General features: G+C 35.8%; 1 protein-coding gene across 2 annotated transcripts in view; it reads right to left on the bottom strand.

Moving 5' to 3' along the window:
* CDH13 (cadherin 13) overlaps positions 1–23,407 on the bottom strand; it is a gene marked incomplete at its 3' end in the record, with an annotated part of 521,180 nt that overhangs the window by 139,148 nt on the left and 358,625 nt on the right. For both annotated transcript variants that reach the window (XM_082320962.1, XM_082320961.1), the window contains exon 7: positions 18,562–18,740. In XM_082320962.1, coding sequence (XP_082177088.1) covers positions 18,562–18,740 — 179 coding nt within the window. The remainder of the gene's footprint in view (positions 1–18,561; positions 18,741–23,407) is intronic.

Raw genomic sequence — 23,407 nt, 5'->3', positions numbered from 1 at the left:
TTCCACTGAATCCCTCATTATGTCCCATACATTTTTAGAAGCTTGAAATATTATTTAACTGCTGGTTTTGTTTATGTGACTCAGGCAAGTACTGATTTCTTGCACTAACCCTACCAGGTTTTTACTTTCCAGTAATATCACCATCACTTTTTTCACCATACTGGGAGCTGGTTTGCTGGTAACAAAAGGAGGTATGGAAAGAATTCCTTAATACAAACCTCACAAATATTTATATTAAAAAATTATGCTTAGACTTCAGAAAACCCTGTGTCTTGGTTAAGTTCAAAGTCTGGGACTAAAACCAAAGTATTTGTTAGTGTCCATTTAGAGTGAGCAGATGTGAATAAGTGTAGTAAGTCTATGAACAAATCAGGAAACATGATTTTTGAGCTAAGTGCCTGGAGGAATTTCTGAAGCAATTTTCTGCAGTAGAGATGAAGCTTGGATGACTCACAAAATCTAAAACAATGTGGATAAAATAACATTTGAAACCCTTTCTTGTTTCTATTCTTTTGCCATGCTTACATGTGTTGATTTGCATTTTTTTCTGAAGCACTCAATTTATATCTTTTAAAAGACTTCAAAAGTTTGATGCTATCTAGAGAGAGAGAGGGAAGTTAGTGCTAACTTTAAATAGCACCTTATTATATGAACATCTGGATATTCAGAAATGAACTGTTCTTCACAAAAGTCATCAGGGTTCTTCAGAAATAGCACGGATGCTTTTCACCTGTTTACTTTTCCATTACATCCACTGATATTCCCCAGACATCTGAGGACACTGATATCTACTGATTGATTTATACTGTACATTCCTTAAATGACTTATTTTAATAGGTCTTTTAAAATATATATTCCTTTTTGATCACTTGTTCTATGTTTTTGAAACCTTAAACACAAAGTTATGCATGAAGATTCAAAACTAAGTATTTTAAATTCCACGCTGTAAAAATTGTCCATTTATTTCAAAATACATCTTTTAGAAACACCTCTAAATGTAGGAAATAAAAGATTTTGAACCCTGAAAATTATTTTTTCTGACTGGTACATTGTTCATGAATGGCTTTTTTTGTTAAAGCACACAAATGGAAGTTGTTGGTTCTTTTTCTGTTCTGCTTTAAAGTATACCTGTGAACATTCATTTAGAATGTAATTTCATAGTTTAATCATTGATAAAAAAATGTTTCTGGATATTTTTCTTTATCCAGTTTCATTCCATTACTCATAAATACAATACACACAAGTCAACTAGCCAAAATTCTAACTCAATGGATTATTTTCTGTGCTTCATTGTCTTCTACAAATTTCCTGATCTCTGTTTCTCTTCTCTGACTCTTTTTCCCATAGTTTTGCTCTGATATATTCCAGGGTGGTAAGTTGACCTATGTTTTATTATTGCAGTAATACATTTCTAACTCCTCTTCATTCCTTTATATTTTTTCTTTAACCTCACTGATGTTGAAAACTTTAAAAAAATATATTATTTGTTAACATAAATATATGTTGTTCATTGAAAAAGAGAAATTAATCAGAAGGTGAAAGCCACTGAAAAGATACTATTTATCAGACTAGAACTTTAGAAGAAAAACGAAATTAAATAGAAGAAGATGAGAAAATATCTTTAAGATAAATAGTTCAAAGACAATCTTTTTTATTCCGTCATCATCCATCCAGTCATTATTGCAAGACATAAATTTCTAATATACTGGCTCCCACAATATTCTGTTGACAAACATACAAGGATTAGCAGAGGAATAAATCAGTGTGCCACCTGCACAGGAGTCTCTGGTCCTCCCAGGGAGACAATTATACATATGAAAGATTGTTTCCAGAGATGGATTACCCAGGAAAGGGTAGGTATCTAGACAGGTCATTTGGGGTTTTCCCTACTGTGGGAAAGGACTGAACAAAGAGATAAATCTTAGTTGTGCTTTTCTTGTTCAGTCTCTGCCAACAATAGCACACAACTTACTGTAGAATTTTGGAAAAGCAGAAATGGATGGTTCTACATTAGCCAGGTCCCAGCCTAGCAACTTGAGAAGAGTATTCAACAACAACAACAAAAAAATGGAATAGGAACAGCAACTAGAACAACTGCTCTTCTTAATTCCTGTTACTTAAGAACCAGATGGATGCAGACAGTAGCAGAAGCGTTCGTGAATCTTTTACAAGTAGACAAAAAACAAAGCCATGAATTATGTGACTGGTTGAGGCTCTTTGGAGATGAAGCGTTGTTTTTTATCTGGTAAGGATGTTGTTACTCTTTTCTGCTATGGCAGAGATTGCTATTAGATAATATAATCCATGTACCACAGAAATTAAATCTTTGTGCTCTTCAGAGTTTCAGATGTACACTGAGCTAAAAGCCGAAAGGAAGACAATCCTAGAATTATTTTCAACTGAATTCATGTGACTGAGATTTTGAATACACATAATTGTACTTCACCAGATGCTTGCACAACAGTAAAAAAGCCACACAGCAGTATTCCAGAGAGAGGAAATGATCATGCAAAACAGAATTTGTCCCGGGGTCTTTTTTTCCCCAACTTTTCCCATGCCGCTTTTTTGCAGTAGTTGATGAGAGTAGTCACTCACCCCTCATGTCTGCAAAGAGAGGGCTCATACCATCTAACATTTTTAGGCATAGTCTGGCTCGCCATATCAGTGGAGAGAAACAGGCATTTGTAATGGACTACGCAACACGCCTAAGATCCAAACTGCCCTTTCCTCATTGAATATACAGGACCGCATCTTGCTCAAAACCCTAAATTAGGTCCTGTGAATCCCTTCACAAATTCTTGAACAACTTGTATTTGCTACTCATTTTCTTTTCCACTCATTACTTTCTCCTAGAATTCTTACAAGAGCAACTATTCATTTCTTAGCCTTCGCCTTCCATTGGCAACAGATTCCTTTTTGCCTACAAGTCTTAAATCAGCTATATCTTTGAGTGGTTACCGTTATGGCCCTGTATGAATAGGAAATATATTTATATGCAAAATGCTATAACACACTTTTCCAGTTTTCTCCAATATTTATAACTGAGTGAAAAGTATGTTTAAAATGATATAAAATATTCTAGTATGTTGTCCACAGTGCACTGTATGAGTTGTTTTAAAGATACTGTCTATTATTTTCTGAGATGGGCTGTACAGAAAATAGAAAAGTGTTTAGAAAGTTACCTTTCTCACTGCTATTTATTGAAACTTAGAATATTCTGTTTGATCCATTACACTTATCAGTAATAGTCTGAATTATACTATATAATTTATCTTCCCTGAATAGGATTGGAAAAGAAAGGCTTTGCTCCAACTAAATCACAAGGCATCTTCTGCTTATCCATTTCCTCAAAATGTCATCTAAATTCTTAATTTATATTCCAAAATCTGTGTCAGTTTTCTGTCTTCCATCTTCATGAAACAAAAATTACATACTTCTTTCTATCATTTCAGGGATGAAAAAAGAAAAACAGATCTTGCTTTATCTATTGGAAACTAATATCCTCAGTTTAATTTAAATCCCATCTCTTCAAGTAGGAGTAACTTAACAAGTCACTAAAATCAAATCATCAAACCCCTTTCCCTCCCAAAAATAACTGTGACATGTCAGATCATGTAATCAAATCCTCTTTGCCTCGTATAGAGGCTGATAAACTAAATATGATATATGAACTACAGGGAAAAAATAACAAGATGATACATTGATGCTAGTGAAAAGTGCCTAACAAGACAGGAGTTTCTATTAAAACTTTTTGAACCCAGGTATTCAGTATTCTGCTCCTTCCACCTGGAAGGAGACAAGACCTGCTTTACTGCTGAAAAGAAATTCTGCTCATTTACACAGAGTTAAATCTTGATTTTGTTTTTTAAAGATTACTTCCTCCCTCAAATCAAGTTGTGAGCCTCCATTTTTGTAGCTGCTTTAGTAAAAGCTTGATTTAATTGTATCTACACCTTTCCATGTGATGTGATTGGCCTTTCATGCTAAGATACGGCAGCCAGAACACAATCATATGAAATTCTGTGTCCCATTTTCCAATTAAAGGCAAGCCAGTTATAAAATGTCTTTCAAAGAACTCTCAATGCAAAATAAGAAAAATCTATGTATGCATATATGTACATATATAGATTTACATATATATAAATTAATATGTACTTAAGCAGTTCACAATTACCAGTTCAAGGATCCCTGTTAGCCAAGAAATTTCAAGTCCTCCCTATTCCAGTATAAACAAAGAACTGAATGTTAAAGAGTTCCTGTTACCTGAAGACAGTTCTTGGGAAAAACACACCCACTCCTAGAACAAATTAGGCCAGATGGAAAATCCACTGCAGGCTTGAGGCTATTGCTAGTGGAATTTTCTACTATGTAAGAAACAAATTCGTTTTCTTATTCTCTGGAGAAGAAGGGCCATATTGTCGGTGGTGACATAGTGCTGAGGGCATTTTTTACAAGGTGGAAAGTGCCTTCAACTGTGTCATTCTCTACTCGGGAGGAAATCAATGCACTTTACAGAGCCACAGCCGTGTACAGTGAATTCAGAGTGGCAGTACAATCTGAGATACGTTACAACTGCTAGCCAGCAAGGTAAAAATGTTTTGCCAGCCTTATCTGCTGTTCTGTTGCTGGATGAAATGGAGTGTAACTCTTGAAGCTTTGTTCAGGTTTGTTTGTTTGTTTGTTTGTTTGTTTTGGGGGGTTGTTGAGAATTTTGGTGCGGCACTGTTAAATGCCATCTCTATATGGGGTTTCTAAATAAGCTTCCAGGCGTTACACATGCTTGAAAGAAGGAACAATTTATATCAATAAAACTACGTACATAAGTGACAGTAAGTCGTGGACCTAGGAGAGGGGATTACCCAAAGCAGCTGAGCTAAGGAATGGCTCACCACTGCGGAAAAAGAAAGGCTTTATTTCCTGTCCCTCTGCTGAGCCACATGGTTCCATCTCAGTGACAGTTTTGGGATGCACCAGGCATTTCTATGAGTCTATTCAACCCCACAACCCAGCAAGCTTCTCTTGCTGGGTTAGCTTCTTGCTAGGTCAGTAAACTAGACATGTATGGAGAGATCTAGCATGAAAGATGGGGGTGGGAAAGCATCCATCGTGAAGCATAAGAATGCATCAGACAACTGGCTGGGGGAAAGTCACGTTACGCTTTTGTAAGAGGGACCCTGCCTCACCACTAGCTCTTGCTGCAAGCACAGCCAAAACCAAACTCATAACAGTTTCTAAAACTTTCTGATTGGACTTAGACCTTTTCAGTTCTCATAGAAAAAACAGCCTTGAAAAAAGCAATCTATTTTGAAGTGCTGGAATTTTCTAGCTGAACCACACAGCTTGCTTCTCTAAACCTCTTAAAACCATCTCTTTAGCCACATTGCTAAAAGCAATGCTTTTACCTATTGTTATCTGAAAGTGCTACCTTTAAAAGTGGAGCGACGACAGTGTACAGAACCTGGTGATTATTTTTCCTTTAAGGCAGGAACATGATGCCTTAATGTTATAATTAGGCTATGGTGAGAAGTCAAGAGTCCAGCAAAAAGCCCTGCTATCTCTAATCCCCCTGTTCACCTGCACAGCTGCCTTGGACCTGCTGCAAAGTCTGCCACAAGAATCAATGCAGACAACTTTCCAGTTACCTCAAGAAAGCTTAAATCAGACCTTTATTACCATCAGCACAGATTTTATTGTCTTTCTCTTGTATTCTCAAACATTTAATCACATTAGTGGAAATCTCTGGACTTCCAGATATTAGAGGCACACTTTTGACAAATTCCCCTGAAAAGCTCGCTCTCTCCTTTCAGCACTTACCATCTATCACTCATGGTTCATTTGAAAGGCAGAAATCCTCTAGGGAAACTGTGATCTCCCTTCAGTTTGTCTCTTCTGTAAGTTTTGTATTCTACCAAGGGTACATTAACCAAAGTACACAGAGACAATTCAGAAATTTTAAGACAACACAAATTAGGGTAATGAAAGATAATGCAGTCAACAGGATTTCTGTCACTTCCCATGGGTGAGATAGCATTGCACAAAAACATGTCTCACAGCAACATTTTTCCTTAAGTCACTCTTTCTGCCAAAGATTTTCATGCATGCTGTAAAGTGGCAATGCTAAGGTAAACGTCAAAGTAGCAACTGCTTCAATTTTGTAATTTTTCTAATAAACCCACATACTCTTTTTATTATTATACAGACCTTTTTCCTCTCTAATGTGCGACTTCCACTGAATTGTTACCTGGATAGTTATTTAGAGCTGCATTCCTGTACCTTCTGGTGTTTCACCGTCTGGTGACGGCTGAATCAGAAATAATTCAGAAGTGAGATATTAGGCCAAACACCTATATTTGATCCCTTGTAGGCTGGGTCACTCTGTTTCAGCACAGAAAGCCACCATCTGTGATGGCCATGGCATCATTACCATCATCCTCTGTGATATTTAGATTAAGATATTAATAGGAGAAAATCCTATTATAGGAGGTCTGAAAGCTGAAAATGAAAGTATATTGGAAGAAAATTTAATTAGGATCTTTTAGTTCATCAGAGGACTGTGGAATGAGTGTGAATGAACTTACAGGGCTACAGAGACTTGTACCTCCCATAAGAATATGGCTCTATAACTCTCCCTCAACATTTTTAAAGGAAATTCAGCTGTAAAAAAATTGTGATAAACCTAAATTGAACCAAAGCAGCATATCTAATTTTTACAGTCTAGTTACTGCTAATATCAAATATTCATTTCTCCCAACAAGCAGGTAACTATAGCAACAAACACAACATGGCTGTATGCAAAGGCGCTAAGGAACAACAGAAAAAAAAAAAAAAGGTGAAAATCTTTATGTTTATCTCAGTTTTTTAAATTTTCTAACCTTCTTTAGAATCACCAGTACAGCTGTCAACTACTTAAAATATCTGCAAATGATTAATTTAGTAAAATATTATGGAGACACTGAACAACTTCTGTACACACACAATGGGAAGAATCCCATTCCTCTCTGAAAACTGCAATCAAAAATAATTTCCAATTAAAATACTTTCTGACAAGAAGAAGAAAATTAATTTAAATTTTAGCTCTAGGACGAAAGGAGAACGAGCAACGTCATGTTTCATTTTCTTCAGCCTGTCACTTCAGTTCTCTTTTGAGGAGGACTTATTTTCAGATGATATAATTACAATCCTGAAATGGCAGTTTTAAATATACATGACAGATGTTTATTAAACTGAAATACATTTGGAATAAAATTTACTTTCCCTCCTCTTCACTGCAGAAGCAAAGCCCAGATTCTAGGGCCTCTTTTCTGTTGCAGTCCCTTAAAGCTGAAATATTTTCATCATTGTCAGTGGAATTATCTCCCATTTCAAAGATTGTAACTCGCCTCCCCTGTCAGTGCTACCATGCATTTCATCTGTAGCGTATATGTTGCCCGGTCCATCTAAGTGTACTTTCAAACTTTATGCAAGGCAACATCCTAGTATAAATAGTATAAAGAAAAATTAAGGTGGCAAGGATATTCAATTCTTATGTCGAAAATAACATCTCATCTAGGGCAGGTTGTGGTCCAGTATTCTAAAAATCATTAAATGAGCAGTGTCAGGCAACATAGTCTGAGGACACCATATGTGGTATGTCAAAAAAGAAAAGTCAACATTCATAAATACTGCTCCATGGTACCATCAACCTACAAGGCAGAATTCATATTTTAGATGGAGGTATCTATTTGAAGATGGTAGTATAATATGGCACAAACTTAAAGTGTTTACAAATCACTTTTCTCAGTGAGCAATAGCTTCCCTTAAGAGTGATTTATATATGGTCTTGAAGGAGTCTGCTTATACTTGTTCTGCAGGGAGAAGGATGCTTTATGGATTTCCTCTCAAAGAGATTGAGTTTGCCTTAACAAAAAAAAAAAAAAAAAAAAAAAAAGCATGACACAAGACAGATCAAATTAAAGATGTCAAAAGCAAACTGCAAAAAGTAATCAGCAAAACTGAATTATATGCATAAAGGGCAGCATTTTAATCACTGTCAGAGAAGTCAGTGATTTTCCAGCAAGGAAAAAATCTATCATTTAGGGAACTTCCATAGCCATATCAAAAAAGTATAAAATGTGTATAAAGAAAAGGCTAGCCCTTCTGTAGTAAATGGAATTTCTTTAATTCTACAATAACCAACAACATGATTGAATGACTTCTTTTATGCTTTAAATTTTGAGCTTCTGAAATGTTTGTACATACATAATATGGATGTAATGTCCAATGTTTACAACTAAAAACATATTCAAAGGCTGTCACTAGTTATTCAAAGGCTGTCACTAGTCTCTCTGGGATGTTCCAGCTATATTTTAATTAAGATTTCAAATTTTACACTTTGCTTAATATATAAAAATTAAAAACAAATAGTCAAAAAGTTACATGAATGTATTACAAGTGAAACATTAGTAGATTCTCCAGTCCAAAAGAGAACCAGAGCAGAATTTGATTAACATGACTATTTATATGTGCTTAATTCAACAATTTATCCATCTCCACATCTCTTCAAAGGGATGTTTCTTCAGGATATTTCTGTGTATTTATCTGTTCCAAGAACTAAAATGTATAATTCAATCACATATACCAACATTATCCACATTCTGCCTTCTCAGATTACCTTTTAATTGACTTACTGAGTATATAAACAGAAAACTAAAAACTGATGTTATTCATGTAGTCTAAGAACATTTTTTTTTAACCTTCAATAGAGTTCTATGTAACTCAATAGTACAGACTGAGGACTATGGGATGTTGACACAACTAAATAGCGAAATGCTACCTAATGCTTCACAGAAGCCAAAAGAATACAATTACATCGAGAGTAAGAGCTGAAAAAAAAAAACAAACCTCCCACATTTTAATTCATGTTATTGTAATTACATACTCCAGTGCAAAGAATAGGTACAATTAGGCAGAATTTGGAGACAAAGAATTTTCTCATTGATGGTATAAAGATAAAATCTCCTACAAAACAGCGTATTTTAAATAATTTTTGCTACATACGCTCTAAAAATAGAAATTCATAAGAAAAGAACAAAGATAAAAGAAAGTGAAAATAAAATGAGAAAGACAATTGTTATCTGATTGGCATTTGGAGAATCAAAAGCAACGTTCCATTGATGCCAGAGGAATTATCCCACAATAATGGCACTGGGAAATCTGAATTATGCTAGTGGAACACTAAAAATAACCATACATGTATTTGACAATACCTTTTTTATGTTAAAAAAAATAGGTTAAGGAATCTGGACTCAAACCACAGTTTTATAGCTAGATTCTTTTTTCCTTTTTGGTATTAAACCTTAATCTAAGGGGTTTCTTTTCTTCGTTTTGTCTTGGGAAGATGACCAGTATGTAATCCTGATTTCTGACACTGGCTAATTCTCTCCCTTGCCAAGGTGCTAACACAGCATCCATACGCATATATGTCTGGTGAATTTCCAACAATATTAGGATTAAGTGTTCCTTACCGTCACAAGTATGTAAGTATGTATTTGATACTGCTCTTTACTAAAGGTAGAGTTGTTAATCATTCGGTTTCCAAAGCTTTATTGCATTTTGAGAAAAGAAAGAATAGTGATTGATTTTCATATTAAAGCACATAAAACTTTCTCTCCTGAAGCATCTCTGGGGTAACTCTTGTAGAGTCCCAAGCACTCTGAGCTGCAGCTCTGATATAGCCAGGCAATTATGCCTTATAGTGACTTTGAAGTAATTGCATTTACTTTTCGGTACTAACTACTTGAGTCATGCTGGTTGTAAACTGACTGCTTCCAGATGTTTTCCTTTTTGCTCTCTTAACCACTGAGCATTCTGAAAGTATTGATACTTGATTTAAAAAACAAACTTTTAAGATAGAAAACTCAAAAAGTTTTTTTTCAAGCATTAACTGCAATACATCCTTACTACTTCTATAACAAGGAGGAGTTCATCTTATCCAGACAGCAAAACCTGTTTGGAAACTAGGGATATCTGCAATAAAAAGAGGGTATATTGGGATTAATCAATAGAGACTTACTTTTATCTTATGTAGTCATATTCCTTGGCCCTAAGAAAGGATTGAAAAACATGGGCAGTGAGAATCTTTCAGATTTTTCTTACCTTTTGGCCCTTCCAATCCTCTCTCTCCTGAACTGAAACCATTGCCCCAGACATCTACAAAACGCATGGTATGTCTCTAATCTGGAATTTCTAAGTTTTACTATCTTCCATTGTAGCTGAATTTCAGTGACCATTGGGCCTTTCGTACTAGCAGAATATGTGCCAGTATTTGGTAATTTATCATCTCTCTCTGCAAAATCTGCCACTTGAAGGTTTTTTTTTTTGTTGTTATAAGTACACCACTTCTTTTCCCGCTCTTAGATAGTCATTTGTCACAATGGGGTTTTAACATCTAAAAATCCAAATAGCTAATATGCCTTTCAATTTTTTAAATAAGGAAACTCTAGCCATAAAAGATAACATTTCAGTTATCAGCCTCTATTCAAAGTATATGGTCAGCTGATATCATCCTTGGTGTCACTCTTAGTAAGTGTCTTGAACATATTTTTTAAATCTCTCTGCCATACATCAGTGTCAGAGAAACTCGTGATGTTTAGATGAGTGACATGTCTAGAGGATCAGCAAACTGTCTGCCACAGGAGCTAGTGATACCAAAACTCCTAACCCAAAACATGAGAGGGAGAATATAAATATTTCTCGGTGCAGCTACAGAGAACTGAAAGTTTGAAAAATCACATTCACATCTTCTTGTGGAAAATATGAAGCTTTTCCAGAAAGTAAGCTATTATAGGAGTATGTATTTTAAAATGATGCTTGGAGTCATCAATAGTTGAGAATCACCTGGTTATCATACTATGGTGGATAACATACTAGAGGAATGAAGAGCCAGTAGCCTATCTAAGAAATAAATCCAAGATCCTCATGAAGAGCTGGGAATGCTCTTTTTTCTTCCCTCAGTACCAGAGGGAAACACAGAGAAAGCAAGCAGAAAAAAGATGCCTTTGAGACATGGCTTGGGATTTCATGTGGTTCATCTACACAAAGGCGGGAAACATGTCCTTGCAGAAGTTCTGCCTCTTAAGTTGTTATTATTTATCCCACTTGCAATCTACAGTTTAAAAAGCTTAAGAAGTATATATAGCAATTATCCCAGTTTATATTGGATGAAATTGTTAAAGGAGCACCTACACATGGATGCCGGCCAGCAGATCTGGCAGGATGAAATTGGTTTAATCTGGAGTCTGTAATAGCTAGGGGTTTCTACCTACAACGTTGTTGTCAACAAACCAGAGTTTAGGACCGCAAAGGAAAACCTGCTGTGGCCTCAACCATCCACACAGAGGAGCCAATGCAAGAATCTGAAAGGAGCTCCAGAGGTCACTAGGGTTTTGCAGCTAGTCACGCTCAGTTCAGAGTGCGAAAGGTAAATGCAAGACATAGAGTATAAGCAGTAGCTTAGTCAGTGAGCCTTCCATTTACAAAGAAGGCAAATGTGTTTGTTCACCCAAGGGTTTTATTTTTTCCAGAGGTAGAATTCTTACATGTTGTGCTCAGTGTTTTGAAGAAAAGCGATTCTGTGATTTATCTGCCTTGTGATCTTGATATTATATTCACTGCACAGAAGAGTCAGTAACATTGTGCTGAAATGGCTGCCTGTGAGGTTCCTGATGCATTGTGTTCATCCCTCACAGATTTTTATAGAAAAGAAAATCTGGTCCGTATTATTGTCAGAAAATTTTCTTTTTTTTTTAACAAAATCTGACTATCAAACTATGTGTTGAATTAAATGAAAGTAGAAACAGGTAATAATAACGTAATGAAGGATTTGCAGAAATTCTGCCACTACAGCTTTATGCAGATCCAATCTTTTTTTTTTTTTTTTTTTTTTCTTAAATGAACATTTTTTCTAATGTTCTGGCAATGGGAATCTTTACTATTCCTAATCTGAATCACACTGCTTATATTTTAACATATCATTTTTTACTTTTATTTACCTCTTTTGCACAGCCTCACAAGATTTAAGAATGGGTTAATGAGCTTTCTCATCAAAAACATAATAAGAATCAAACTAAGAATTACTGGTACATCTAGTAAAATAAGATTCTTTCTCACTGCAGACATTTAAGTCCCAATGCTGGAAAGTTCATCATAAACTTAACTTTAAATATGAGTTTACATCTCACCAACAAGCACTTTCCATCTCTCTGTCCATTTGTTCATAAGCTAGCGTTATAACTGGAAGCTTTCTTCTCCCCATTTTTCTACTTTTCTAATATTTGAGATACAATGGACTATGGAATAATCTCTGAAAAGAGACCAAAGACGCACCACTTTTTCTCTGACTGAAGACCCACTGTTCCTCACACGTACAGGCATCAGAAACCATAGTATAAGAAATGCATTAATCAAGGGAAAGGATGAATCTCTTGTTTATTTTGTATTTTAAACAGAAAAGAAATATGAGATATTGCCAAATCTGACACTAAAAAAACCCAAAACAAAACAAAACAAACAAACAAACAAACAAGCAAAAAAAAAATCCCATAGAAACTGAGGTCCAGCTATGGAATTTATTATATTGCAAAACAAGTTAAAGGTGTGCAAGCGGGAATTCTGTCTGAGAAGACAAGACAAAATGATACAATTATTCCAACTCAGAGCTGATATGCTCCAAGGTATATGTTTTCCCACAATCACTGTAAATATGAATATTTTAGAGGTTAATATGAAGATCAAATGTGGAATGCATTCTCTGAAAAGATTGATATCTTTTCATTAAAAATGAGAGTGCACTGTTGGTTCAGCATTTGCATTTAGATCGAGTAAGTAATAAGTATATTGACTGCTTAAGACACATATCTCCAAAATGGAAGATATGGATAAAGAGGGTAGTGTCCATCTGCAGAAGTGGACAAGCTTTTTCTATTTCCTACTGCTACCCCTCCAGAGAACTTATGCTCTATCAACAAGAACGCTGTGATTTACTTATCACAGCAGAACTGAATACTGTAAAGAACATTTATGCAAGCATTCATTCCTTCACGCGAGCAGTGTATTGGTGAATATGTATCAGTGGGCTGCAGTTGACTTGAAAAATTGCTAGACACTGTACAGTCATTCATCAATGTATGGACAGAAATGGGTATTTGCTAGTGACTCACTGCTTTTTGTTGCAGTTTAAAGCTTAGAGCCATCCAGTTAAGCGGGAGGCTCAGCCAGCTACTATGTTATTACAAGCAGTCCACATAAACATGAGCAGGATGGGCTAATGTAACTCCAGGTTTCTCATTGTTTATGACATAAGGCTGTCAGCTCTATGTTTTCAAGTAATAAAGGGAGGGAAAGGTATATATGATACAAATAATGGTAGATTGATGCACCAAGATTGGTTCAAATGGTTACAGAATATAGCACTTGGTTACTGAAATGGTGGCGTGGCTCGCGCAGGCACACCGAGTGTCAGTCTCGCTGGAGAACATACATTTCATTTAACTGAATCTAGCCTAGGGTTTCTCAGAATCACAGAATACTTGCATTGGTTTTCTTGAGAAGGGGTTTTTAAAAACATATGGGACAGCACATAGTCCAGCATGTAGCAGATATCTCAAACTATTTGTTAACGTTAATTCAAATTAAGCACAGCAGTTCCTATCAAAAGCAAAAGCATATTACTCCTCAAACTGCGAGAAGTAAATATTTCACTTAAGCAACTGTGGTGGCAGCTTTCTTATAGTACTTTAGTCATATAAGATTTATACAAATCACACAGCTACTTCCCTGCAGAGCAGGGGGGTCTGTAACACTGGCAAAATAGCATTATGAGTAAGCAGAAAAACTGATTACTGATCCATAAAGGAAATTTAGGAGTTGATTCTACAAGACTACAAGCGTTTTCTCCTCCTATGCACATGAGGAGCATCATTTTTCTTTCACTGCAGGGAAGTGTCACTTTGAAATGGACTCTCCATCCCTGAAATACAAAATTCAGGACATTTCCTCAAGGTTTCTTTCCTCTTTTTTTCTTCTTCTTCTCCCCCCACCCCCTTTTTTTTTCCTTTTGTGCTCTATTTCAGGTCATTTAGACCATACACTTTAATGGAGGACATCCTTCTTCTCTGAATTTATGAATCAAAATGTATTCTCCAATGGATATCTGGAGGTATAATTTGCCCCCTAACACTCTTCAATCTTTATTGCTGACACATTCAAGGATGCCTAACTCCCACAAGAAAAAAAAACACATTAATCTTCAAAAATATGTCCTTACCTGCTTCTGAAAATGAAAATGGATGTTCTTTGAGAAATTATCTGAGTTTTGCTGCAAACCCTGAGGATCATGCACTCTTGGAAACAATTTTGAATCTGAAAAATTTATAAATAAAAATATGCTGGTAGATTCAGGCTGTACAAATCCTGCATGGTGCTAAGTCTTTCCTTGGAGGCATGAAGCACTCAGCTTCCCTCAGCAGATGTCAATAGAAATCAAAAGCACTCAGCAGTTTGCGGGATGTAATCTGTGGGATTCATACATATGCTTTTTCTGCATACTGGAAAGAATGACTTTTTTGCTTAATGCTTTTGTAGGTGATACTATACCACAGAAATAGCTCCAAAGCACACACTGTCACCCATCCATGCTAAATCAAACACCCATTCAATTAGTATCAAAGTTAAAAAAAAAAAAAAAAAAATCTAGGTTGGGGATCTGAAAGCAGACAGGCAACCCAAAGAAAAGACCCAAGACGACCTTTCTGTTTCAAGATAGCGCGAGAAAGAAAACAACCCTAAAGAGAGAGCGATGCCTTTCACATTACATATTCCTTCTGCTGCCTTATGCACAGAAGAGGTTGGGAATAGCCTTTGAAAGAGAGGTCACCTAACACACCAGGGAGCACTCTCTTCTCCATACTCTCAATTTAGCAAGAGACCTAATAAATGCCAGTCACAGAAATTTTGAAGGCTTGTAGGAATTTAACAAAATTGTATTCATTTTGAGACAATCCATGTAGCTAAAAGAACATGCAGATGCACAGTTGAGGTTCACCAGAAAAACGTTAATTCTTTCCCTTCTTCCTTTCTTTTAAATTTTGTTTTATTTTAAAAGTGCCAATTTAGAATTTACTTTTAATTCTAAAAGAAAAAAATGTTTCATTTTATTTTCATCTCCTTAAAATTATTAACCTGGATGTTTACTTATGCACACTAAGATTCTCCCACATATATTCAATTGAATATGAAAAATGAGCTCTCTAGATGGCCAAACGTTATTTTACTTTAGGGTAAATACCTGTATTTTGATTCTTTGCACTGAAATAAGAATTTCTGAGGCTATGCCAAAGCAACTTTTCTGAAAATGTTGAAGCATGGAAAAGTAATATGGACTATACAGTATGTGCAAAACCTGCCAGATGCTTTGTTTCTCCACATCCCACTGGGCAATACACCCAGTCTCCTGTGCCCTCTGATGCACAAACATGAAATAAATGATACTTAAAATTAAAAAAAAAAAAAAAGACGAAAACTAAACCCCAAACAATTTATATTCCTTTAGTTTTTCTTAAATGAAATGGAAAGTTTCCCAAAAGCATCAAGATCCAAACTTACTAAAAGAGGTGGCAAATATGAGTAATTTTAATCAGTGCTTTAATATGCTTTAAGAGAGTTCATATCAACCTCTGGTGCATATACATATTATTAATGAGAAATAGTTTTCTCCCTTCTCCATGTCCATCCTACAGAAATTTTTACTTTAATTCAGCTTCTTAATTGGTGTCTAGGGCTAATACAGTTTTAAACAGTACACCTACAAGGAACAACTAAGAATAACCCACTTTTGACTGGTACTCACTTTTAATATTCAAATAGAAAATAGAGCTAGCAAAAGACAGAAAAATCACAGGCAATTGACCCAATTTAAAGTTTAAGTAAAATCTAGGAGAAGCTGCTCGTTTGAATTGGCAGTCATGAATAATCAGATTCACCAGGACCAATTTTTGCAGTTTCTGGAGCTGTGGAACGCACCCACACCCCCTCCCTGCCACACAAATACCGTGTGCACCTTCATGAGCTACACCCAGTTACCTGCAAATACTGCTGACCCATCAAAAAGGATCAACTGAGTTGTTCAACATCGATTCTCTATTCCAAGCAATGGAAAACATTGACAAAAATCCTTGCTGTTCCCTATGCGTGTCTACTATAATACATTCTCCACTGGGATGCCAACAAAAGAAAGGTAAGAACTGAGAAGGTAAAAGCGTTCCTCTCTCCTGTTCACAAATACTGTTTCATGCGGTCTTTGTCCAACCATCGCTCAAATGCCTCTATATACATTTTTTTGTCCTCTGATGTTACACACCTACTAGCAAGGCTTTCAGGGGAAAGATTGTTTCTTTGTTCCATGTTTCTACAATGCACTTTATAGAAGATTGTGATAAATAACCAAAACATTTAAGATCTACAAAGGTTCACCAGAGAAAATATCATAATAAAGCACAAATATCAGCTGATATCCTACAGAGGAGTGGCAAATAGTACTCCCTCCTGCCCACCAACTTTGCAGCATCCTGAAAGTCACTTCTTCAAGCCTGGTGATATGCAGATACCTTATTCCCTAAGCAGCAGCTAGACAGACATTTCCACCTCCAGATGTTACTCCTGTCCCTCTCTACCTGAGGCAGACAATTCTTTTACAATAATTCAATCTCATGAGCTACATAGAAATACATAAGAGTTATTTATATAGTATCAAGATTATGTTCGTACCCAGAATTTTTCAGAATAGGATCATTAGGCTGCTTGTCCCCAAAAGCTGCTATTATGGTTAAAAATAGAAGTTATACATCTTTGACCATGAATGGCTAGCTCCACATATCTAAAAAAGGAGGCATGACTACCAGTTTCTACACAAGACATACGTAAGCTGGAAGGGGGAAGAAGAGGCTGAACGCACAAAGATGACGGAGAGTACAACACAGAGCATTTTGTGAAGAAATGGAAAACATACTTTTTCCCAAGCATCTCACCTGCCAAGACAATATTAGACTGGACTTTAACTGTAGATAATGCTTGCTTTTAGTGTTAAAATTTTACACAGCCCTACGTTTTGGCTCATAAAACATATAGCATTTGCAGCAACAACAAAAATTACTTTGCGGTTTCAACAAGACTGCAGCTTGCCATGTCACCTTCAAAGTAAAGGTATTGAATTGACAATTATTAAAAATCATGAGGAATTCAGATCTTGCTTTCAGGATATACTACCCAGCTGTAATACCCGTTCGATTGAGGCCGGCCTTCTTGTATGGAGACAACATCATTATTTCATGAATCACCAGTGACCTTTGGAAGATACTAGGAAAAGCAGGCATGTTCATTCCCTTCCATTGATTTTCTAATTTTGAGTAAATTGGTTTAATCTGGGGAACGGTTATCTATTAGGAATAAAAATACCTAAACTGACTTTAGAAAACAGTATAAAGCTTTTGAACTGAAACAATGAATTTAGAAGGGAAACTTGAGGCAAAAAGGTAGTCTTTATATAAATCTTAACTTGGTCATGATTCTGGGGCCAGCCACACAAGTATGAAAGAATTGGAATCTCTCTAAACTTAAAAGACAGATCTACAGGCCCAGACCTTAGTTTTACTGCACTATGTGTCTGGATTATGTGTCCGGTTTACCCATTAAATATCTGCTGTTGGAAAAGCCTGCAGAAAAACTACTCACCTAAAATGGGAAGTGGTATGGGCATCATTTTCATCTGGTTAAAATGAGAAATAACGTGCTGAATATTGAGAACATTGGACAGTCCTGAATCTAACCAACTTAGAAGACAAGTTCAGTAAATCAGCACATACCTGAAACAGCTTGCAAGAAAAGAACTTGGTCATCTCCAGAAACCTAAGAGCACACAGGGCTATGTAATCGAAGGAAATGGTGATTTATACCGTAACTGTTTAGGTCATCATTGTATTGGTGCCCAGATCTCATATATTCTGATAATGAAGCCTTTGTTTTAACAGATTGGCTCTAGTTTATTATCTTCTGAACATGAAATGATCATACCTAAGCTTTCTTTGCTATCAATTTATGCTCTCACAATGTTAATCATGTATAACAAACATAGATTTTGCCACTATGGTAATTCACCTTAAAACCACATGCAGACTACCTGTCCCTTTATTATTCCTTTTTGTATTTCCACTTTTTGCCTATGGGGTACCAAATTAATTAGTCCATTAAGTCCACTCAATAAAAAGAAAATTCTAGAAAAGGATTTAAAGCACCAAACTGTAACAATCTCCTAGCAAGCTACATGCACAATTAGGGTTTTGTTTGTTTATTGATCAGAGCGTATAACTTCTTATGCCCAAATAAGAAATAAACAAAACTCTTAACAAACTCCTCAAAGTTGAACATCTGAATCCCTACCCCCACAATACTCTGAACCTCTTTTCACATCACAGAAGATTATAGGCACAAACATTAAAATGTCAGACTGGTGATAGGAAAATGTTCACTTACCTCACGATCCAACAGCACAGGTGACACCACTGTAACGATATCTCCCTTTTCTGGGTCAATATAGAACATATTTGGAGATGGTTTGGTAGGTGTCTGTTTGAGGATATTATATCGCAGGAGAGCATTGTCTGTGCTAGAGTCATCAGCATCAAACGCTGTCATACGCATCACAGTCGTTCCTAAGGGAAAGGTAGACAGACAACAGAATGCAGTTAGCAAGAACATGTAAAATTATACTGCCTTCACATGTGAGGACCAGGTGAGTGCAATCCATAATTATCTCATCAAGACCACAAAGTAGTTTCACCTGATATTTAGTCTGTACTTGTGTTTGTATTATTTTTACTTGCTACTGAGCCAACAACAAAAGACTGGCATTTATGGTTTGCAACAGACATAGGACTCTAACATAAGTTCCCCATATTTTTATGCTTTGTTGCCATCCATATTAAGTGCATTTCACTAAATGAACTACAGATGTATCTTTTTCTCTTTAAATTCTACAGGTAGAAAGTCTACAGGATATTTATGATGAAGATGAAAATGCTGAAATAAGAGAAATGTCTCTGTTTTCATTTCAAAATCTTGCACAGTTTCAGAATTGATTGGACATTATAATTTCTGTCGATAAAAATTTTTGTAATGATTAAAGCCTATGTTATTGTGATTTCAATTTGTACACATTTATGGGCTTAATGTATCAGCCTCAAGCCCCACCTCTGTTGCCAGGCTATCCTTTGAGTGATGAAGGTTTTTTTAGCATGCAAATCCTACAGCATAGAGTTCTGCTATAGAGTGTAATAAGGTAAACACCGTTGACTGCACAGATTCCTAAATGATGTACAGAGGAAAAACCTCACTCTTCTTCTACATCACAGTTAATACAGGGAGGACTGAGATGGTGCCAATTCTCTACTTAGCTAGTGGAACACATGCTCCTGCATCACAGGATCAAGTCTTTTCCTCTCCCTTAGACAGGCACACCAGAGACTGACATAGCCTACAAAATTCTGTCATAGCATTCTTTTATTTGCTTTGTGCAGTACATCGAGAACAAAAGAAAGGAAGTAATTAGCCACCTGGGCTGAACCGTGAGATATTCACCCCTAGACCATTATAATTTCTTAATCAGTTCATTTATAGGTATAAATGTAAGCATTATTTTAAAAAAAAATCTAACTAAAAGTAATATATCATCACACCAAAACTAAAGTATTTCTGGTAATACTGACCTGAAGAAAGAATAAAATCCTACCAAATAAAAAAGTAGTGATCAAATCAACAAACTAGTTTCAATGGTGAATCAAAGTTAAGTAACAAATTAATGCAAAAGGTACTAGCAAACTTTATACGTATAAACAAGGAATCTAGGAAGGTATCCATTCTTTTGCCTCAAATCCCAACTAAAACAATTTATCAAATTCCATCAACTATCCAATTAACATCAACTATAAAATTAACATTTAAGTAGCTTAGCACTGAAACCATATTTTCTGTTGCATGAACGACAATGTCAAAGTTAGCTATAATTCCTTGTTAGAGACTAATTCTTATGTGGTGGATAACTGTTTCTTTTCCCTCATAGACTTTCAGTGGGCAAGTATTATTTTAAAATATCATGATAAAAACATTTCAAATACAACATTTTCATTTCTTAACGGGTCTGTAAGACCATATGTTCTGTTCTCAGTATCCACATAGCTTTTTGTGGCAAAATAACTACAAGTGATTAAAACCTTCTGGTACAGACAAGGCCTAAGACATTACATTGGAAGTGCCTGCAGAACAGGAATATATGTCATTCATGTACAATGATAAACAGTGAGTTTATATTCTTTGTGAAGTTCTGGAAGCACAGACCACTTAAAAATCAAATGAAAATGAAATATTGTGGTAAAAGTAAAAACAAACCCAGCTTCATTTATAGGCTGACATAACAACTGCCTGGTTCACTGTTAAAAAAACCCAACTGGCTTGGTTAGATATGTTTCTTCTTTTATTCTTTTGCTGTACTTCCCAGAGTACAAAGCATTGCTTCTGGTTGTAGTGACCTTGAATATAAGCTCTCAAAGGTTTTGCTTCATTGCTACTTCAGGCAGAGTTACCCCCTTGAGAAAAATAACAGAGATCTGACAGCATGTTGGTTTTATTCACCAGTGATTAAAGGTCAGACAACTCAAAAAGAAGCTTACCACTGGATACCATGCCATGTTTTCCAATATTACAAGATGATCCTAGCCCTGATATTTTCACCTACTTTGTTTGAGACTTCTTCAGAAGAAAAAAGAAAAAAGAGCAGCTTTGTGTTTTGAAGAATGAAGATTCACCCTCTTTTCACAAGTACAACACACTGTGCTATTTTTAGATATTTATCGCATTCCAAGAAGATCATTTATATTAGACAATATGTTTCACGAAGATCTAAGTCACAAGACTTCAGTGAAATAAATAAGAATTAAGACAAATCTTCAACGGATCCTAAAGAGTGCCCAAGTACAAGCGAAATTCAATGGGTTTCAGTACGCAACTCTTTGCTGAAAAATGCAATTTAATAAGATGCTATACTCAAGCACATTAGACTATATTTTAAATGAATATACAGTTGTTACCATTATTAATCTATTAGATGAGCTGAACTGATTAAAACATATAATCAGGTAGAAATCCTGTTTATACAGTTGTCTTAGACAGTTCTCCTGAAATATTTCTGATTATAAGACTGTGGAAGCCACATGTAGATTTTAAGATCTGATGTATATCCCCAATCTCAAGTTACTCTGGCATAAAACTGGCTTAATACAATGGCTGAATCTGATTCTGATTTGCCAGCTGCAGTTCTTTAACCTTTCAACTCACTGGACATTATCTTGTTCTGTGCAATCATTCCTCTGGTGCATACAGATAAGAAATTCCAGCAACTCAGAAGAGCAGAATTTTACATTCATTTTGCATAGAGATGCTAGCTCCAAGAGGAGAGCTGTAGAGAACTGGATCCATTTGTTTCTATGTTGCTTTTGTCAAAAGTTTTGAGACATTGGTTTCTAGCTACCATCAAAGCCACATTTACATTTAAGTAAAAGTTATTCTGTTCTCACAAGTTCATATAACAGATGTAAAAATGCACATAAAATTTGGGGTTGTCTTTAGATGTCATTATGCATTAGTACAGTCTATATAAGGTTGTACCTGTTTTCTGTTCATGAACATCAATACAGAAAACTACACCTCTTTAAACATCACCTCTATGCTTGCATCACTACAACAACCAGAGGAGCTGCTGAATACTGCAGCTGAAAACAAAAAGGAAGCCCTTGCACTGAGTTGAAAGTTGGTGCTAGGCTTCTGCAGCCGTGCTGAGAATGGCTTATCCTCAGAAACATATCCTTTATGCACTTGTGCTCACAAGCAGGTTTGCAAACTAACCAGAGTTCAAGGCTGTCCATTCATTTCAAAGCACACTGGTACTCACTCTATATTCTATTCCATTAAAACAAAACAAACAAAAAACCCCACATATACAAAAAGCAAGAATGGGCTAGTATTTGTGGTTGATGCCTCAAAAATCACAACAGCTTTAAAGCAGCAGCTAAAATATATTCCAGGGATCTTTTGGAGAAGTCTGCTATCTATATTTCCAGGGAAGAACTTTCCTATCCTAGTTGATGTGTTCACAGAGAGAACACACATGACCATACATTTGGGATTGGACGACCACAAAAGATAATATTTACAGAGATCTCTTTCCTAAAAATACAGTGACACAAATTTTTATTTTAAAAGGCTCTACAGCATGCATCTGGTCCAAAAGAGTTTAATTCAAGATGCACGCTTCCTCAGTATTACTCCTTCATCATAAAGTTTTATTCTTCATAAAAGATTCATTTCCCCAGACCCATAAACTGACTACTTCTAATTCAGTGTCATTTTATAAATACTTCCATTCCTGGCATCAATCAAATGCAGCTGGCTTTCAAACCACAAAACAACAGCTTGCTACATTATCATGTTAAACAATATATATTAACTTATCAAGCTGAGGAAGAAATGTCTGCAAAATCAGCAAGTTTATAGTTCTGCCGACGATGCGCAGATACTCATTGAGGCAGCCTCTCTCAGTAAAGGTATAGTTAGGCCTTGGTGTATTTCAATATTCATGGTTTATTTGTCACACCTTCTGGGCAGTTTCACTATTACCATAATCACTCAAAACCTCTACTTGCACCTCCCAGAGTTCCTCATTGATCAGGCATATATCCCACTAGCCAAGTCATTGCTCCAGAGGCTGCAGCTATCAATCTGTTGATTGCTCATTTGGCCTGTAAGTTGGCTTGGAAATATTGGCAAAAAACTCCCCTCAGGCATTAAGAAGTAAAACACAACACTTGCACAATTTTGTGGTGATTGGAGCAGATGGTTTCTTGGGAAAAAGCTCTTTGGCATTTTGTTATTTACCTCTCAATAACCTTTCTATTTCCTTTTTTCTTTCTTTCTTTCTTTTTTTTTTTTTTTTTTTTTTGTGGTGCTTTTTTTTCGGTCAGGATGCCAAGAGAGTATCAGGAACAGTTCAGCTGATGGATGAGATTACTACTAACCCCCTGCCCCCTTTTATTTATTTATTTATTATATTCAGCTCCCAGGTTTACAAAAAGGACTGGAATGTAGTGGAAGTGAGGCTTATTTCTAGCTTGATTAAATGGGAACAAGTGTCTTAAGACTACAGCATTAAAAGAAGACTCTGAATTTGAATACTAACATTAAAATATTATCCAGTTTAAGGACTGAACAGTTTTATCTTTGAGAGCTACAGTGCTCAAAAACTTCACACTGGAGTTTTCTCTTATTTTCA

Source organism: Platalea leucorodia (assembly GCF_965183815.1).
Source record: "Platalea leucorodia genome assembly, chromosome: 8".
Lineage (NCBI taxonomy): Eukaryota > Metazoa > Chordata > Aves > Pelecaniformes > Threskiornithidae > Platalea > Platalea leucorodia.
Note: the sequence above shows the minus strand (reverse complement) of the source record. Positions and strands in the feature narration are given on the sequence as shown.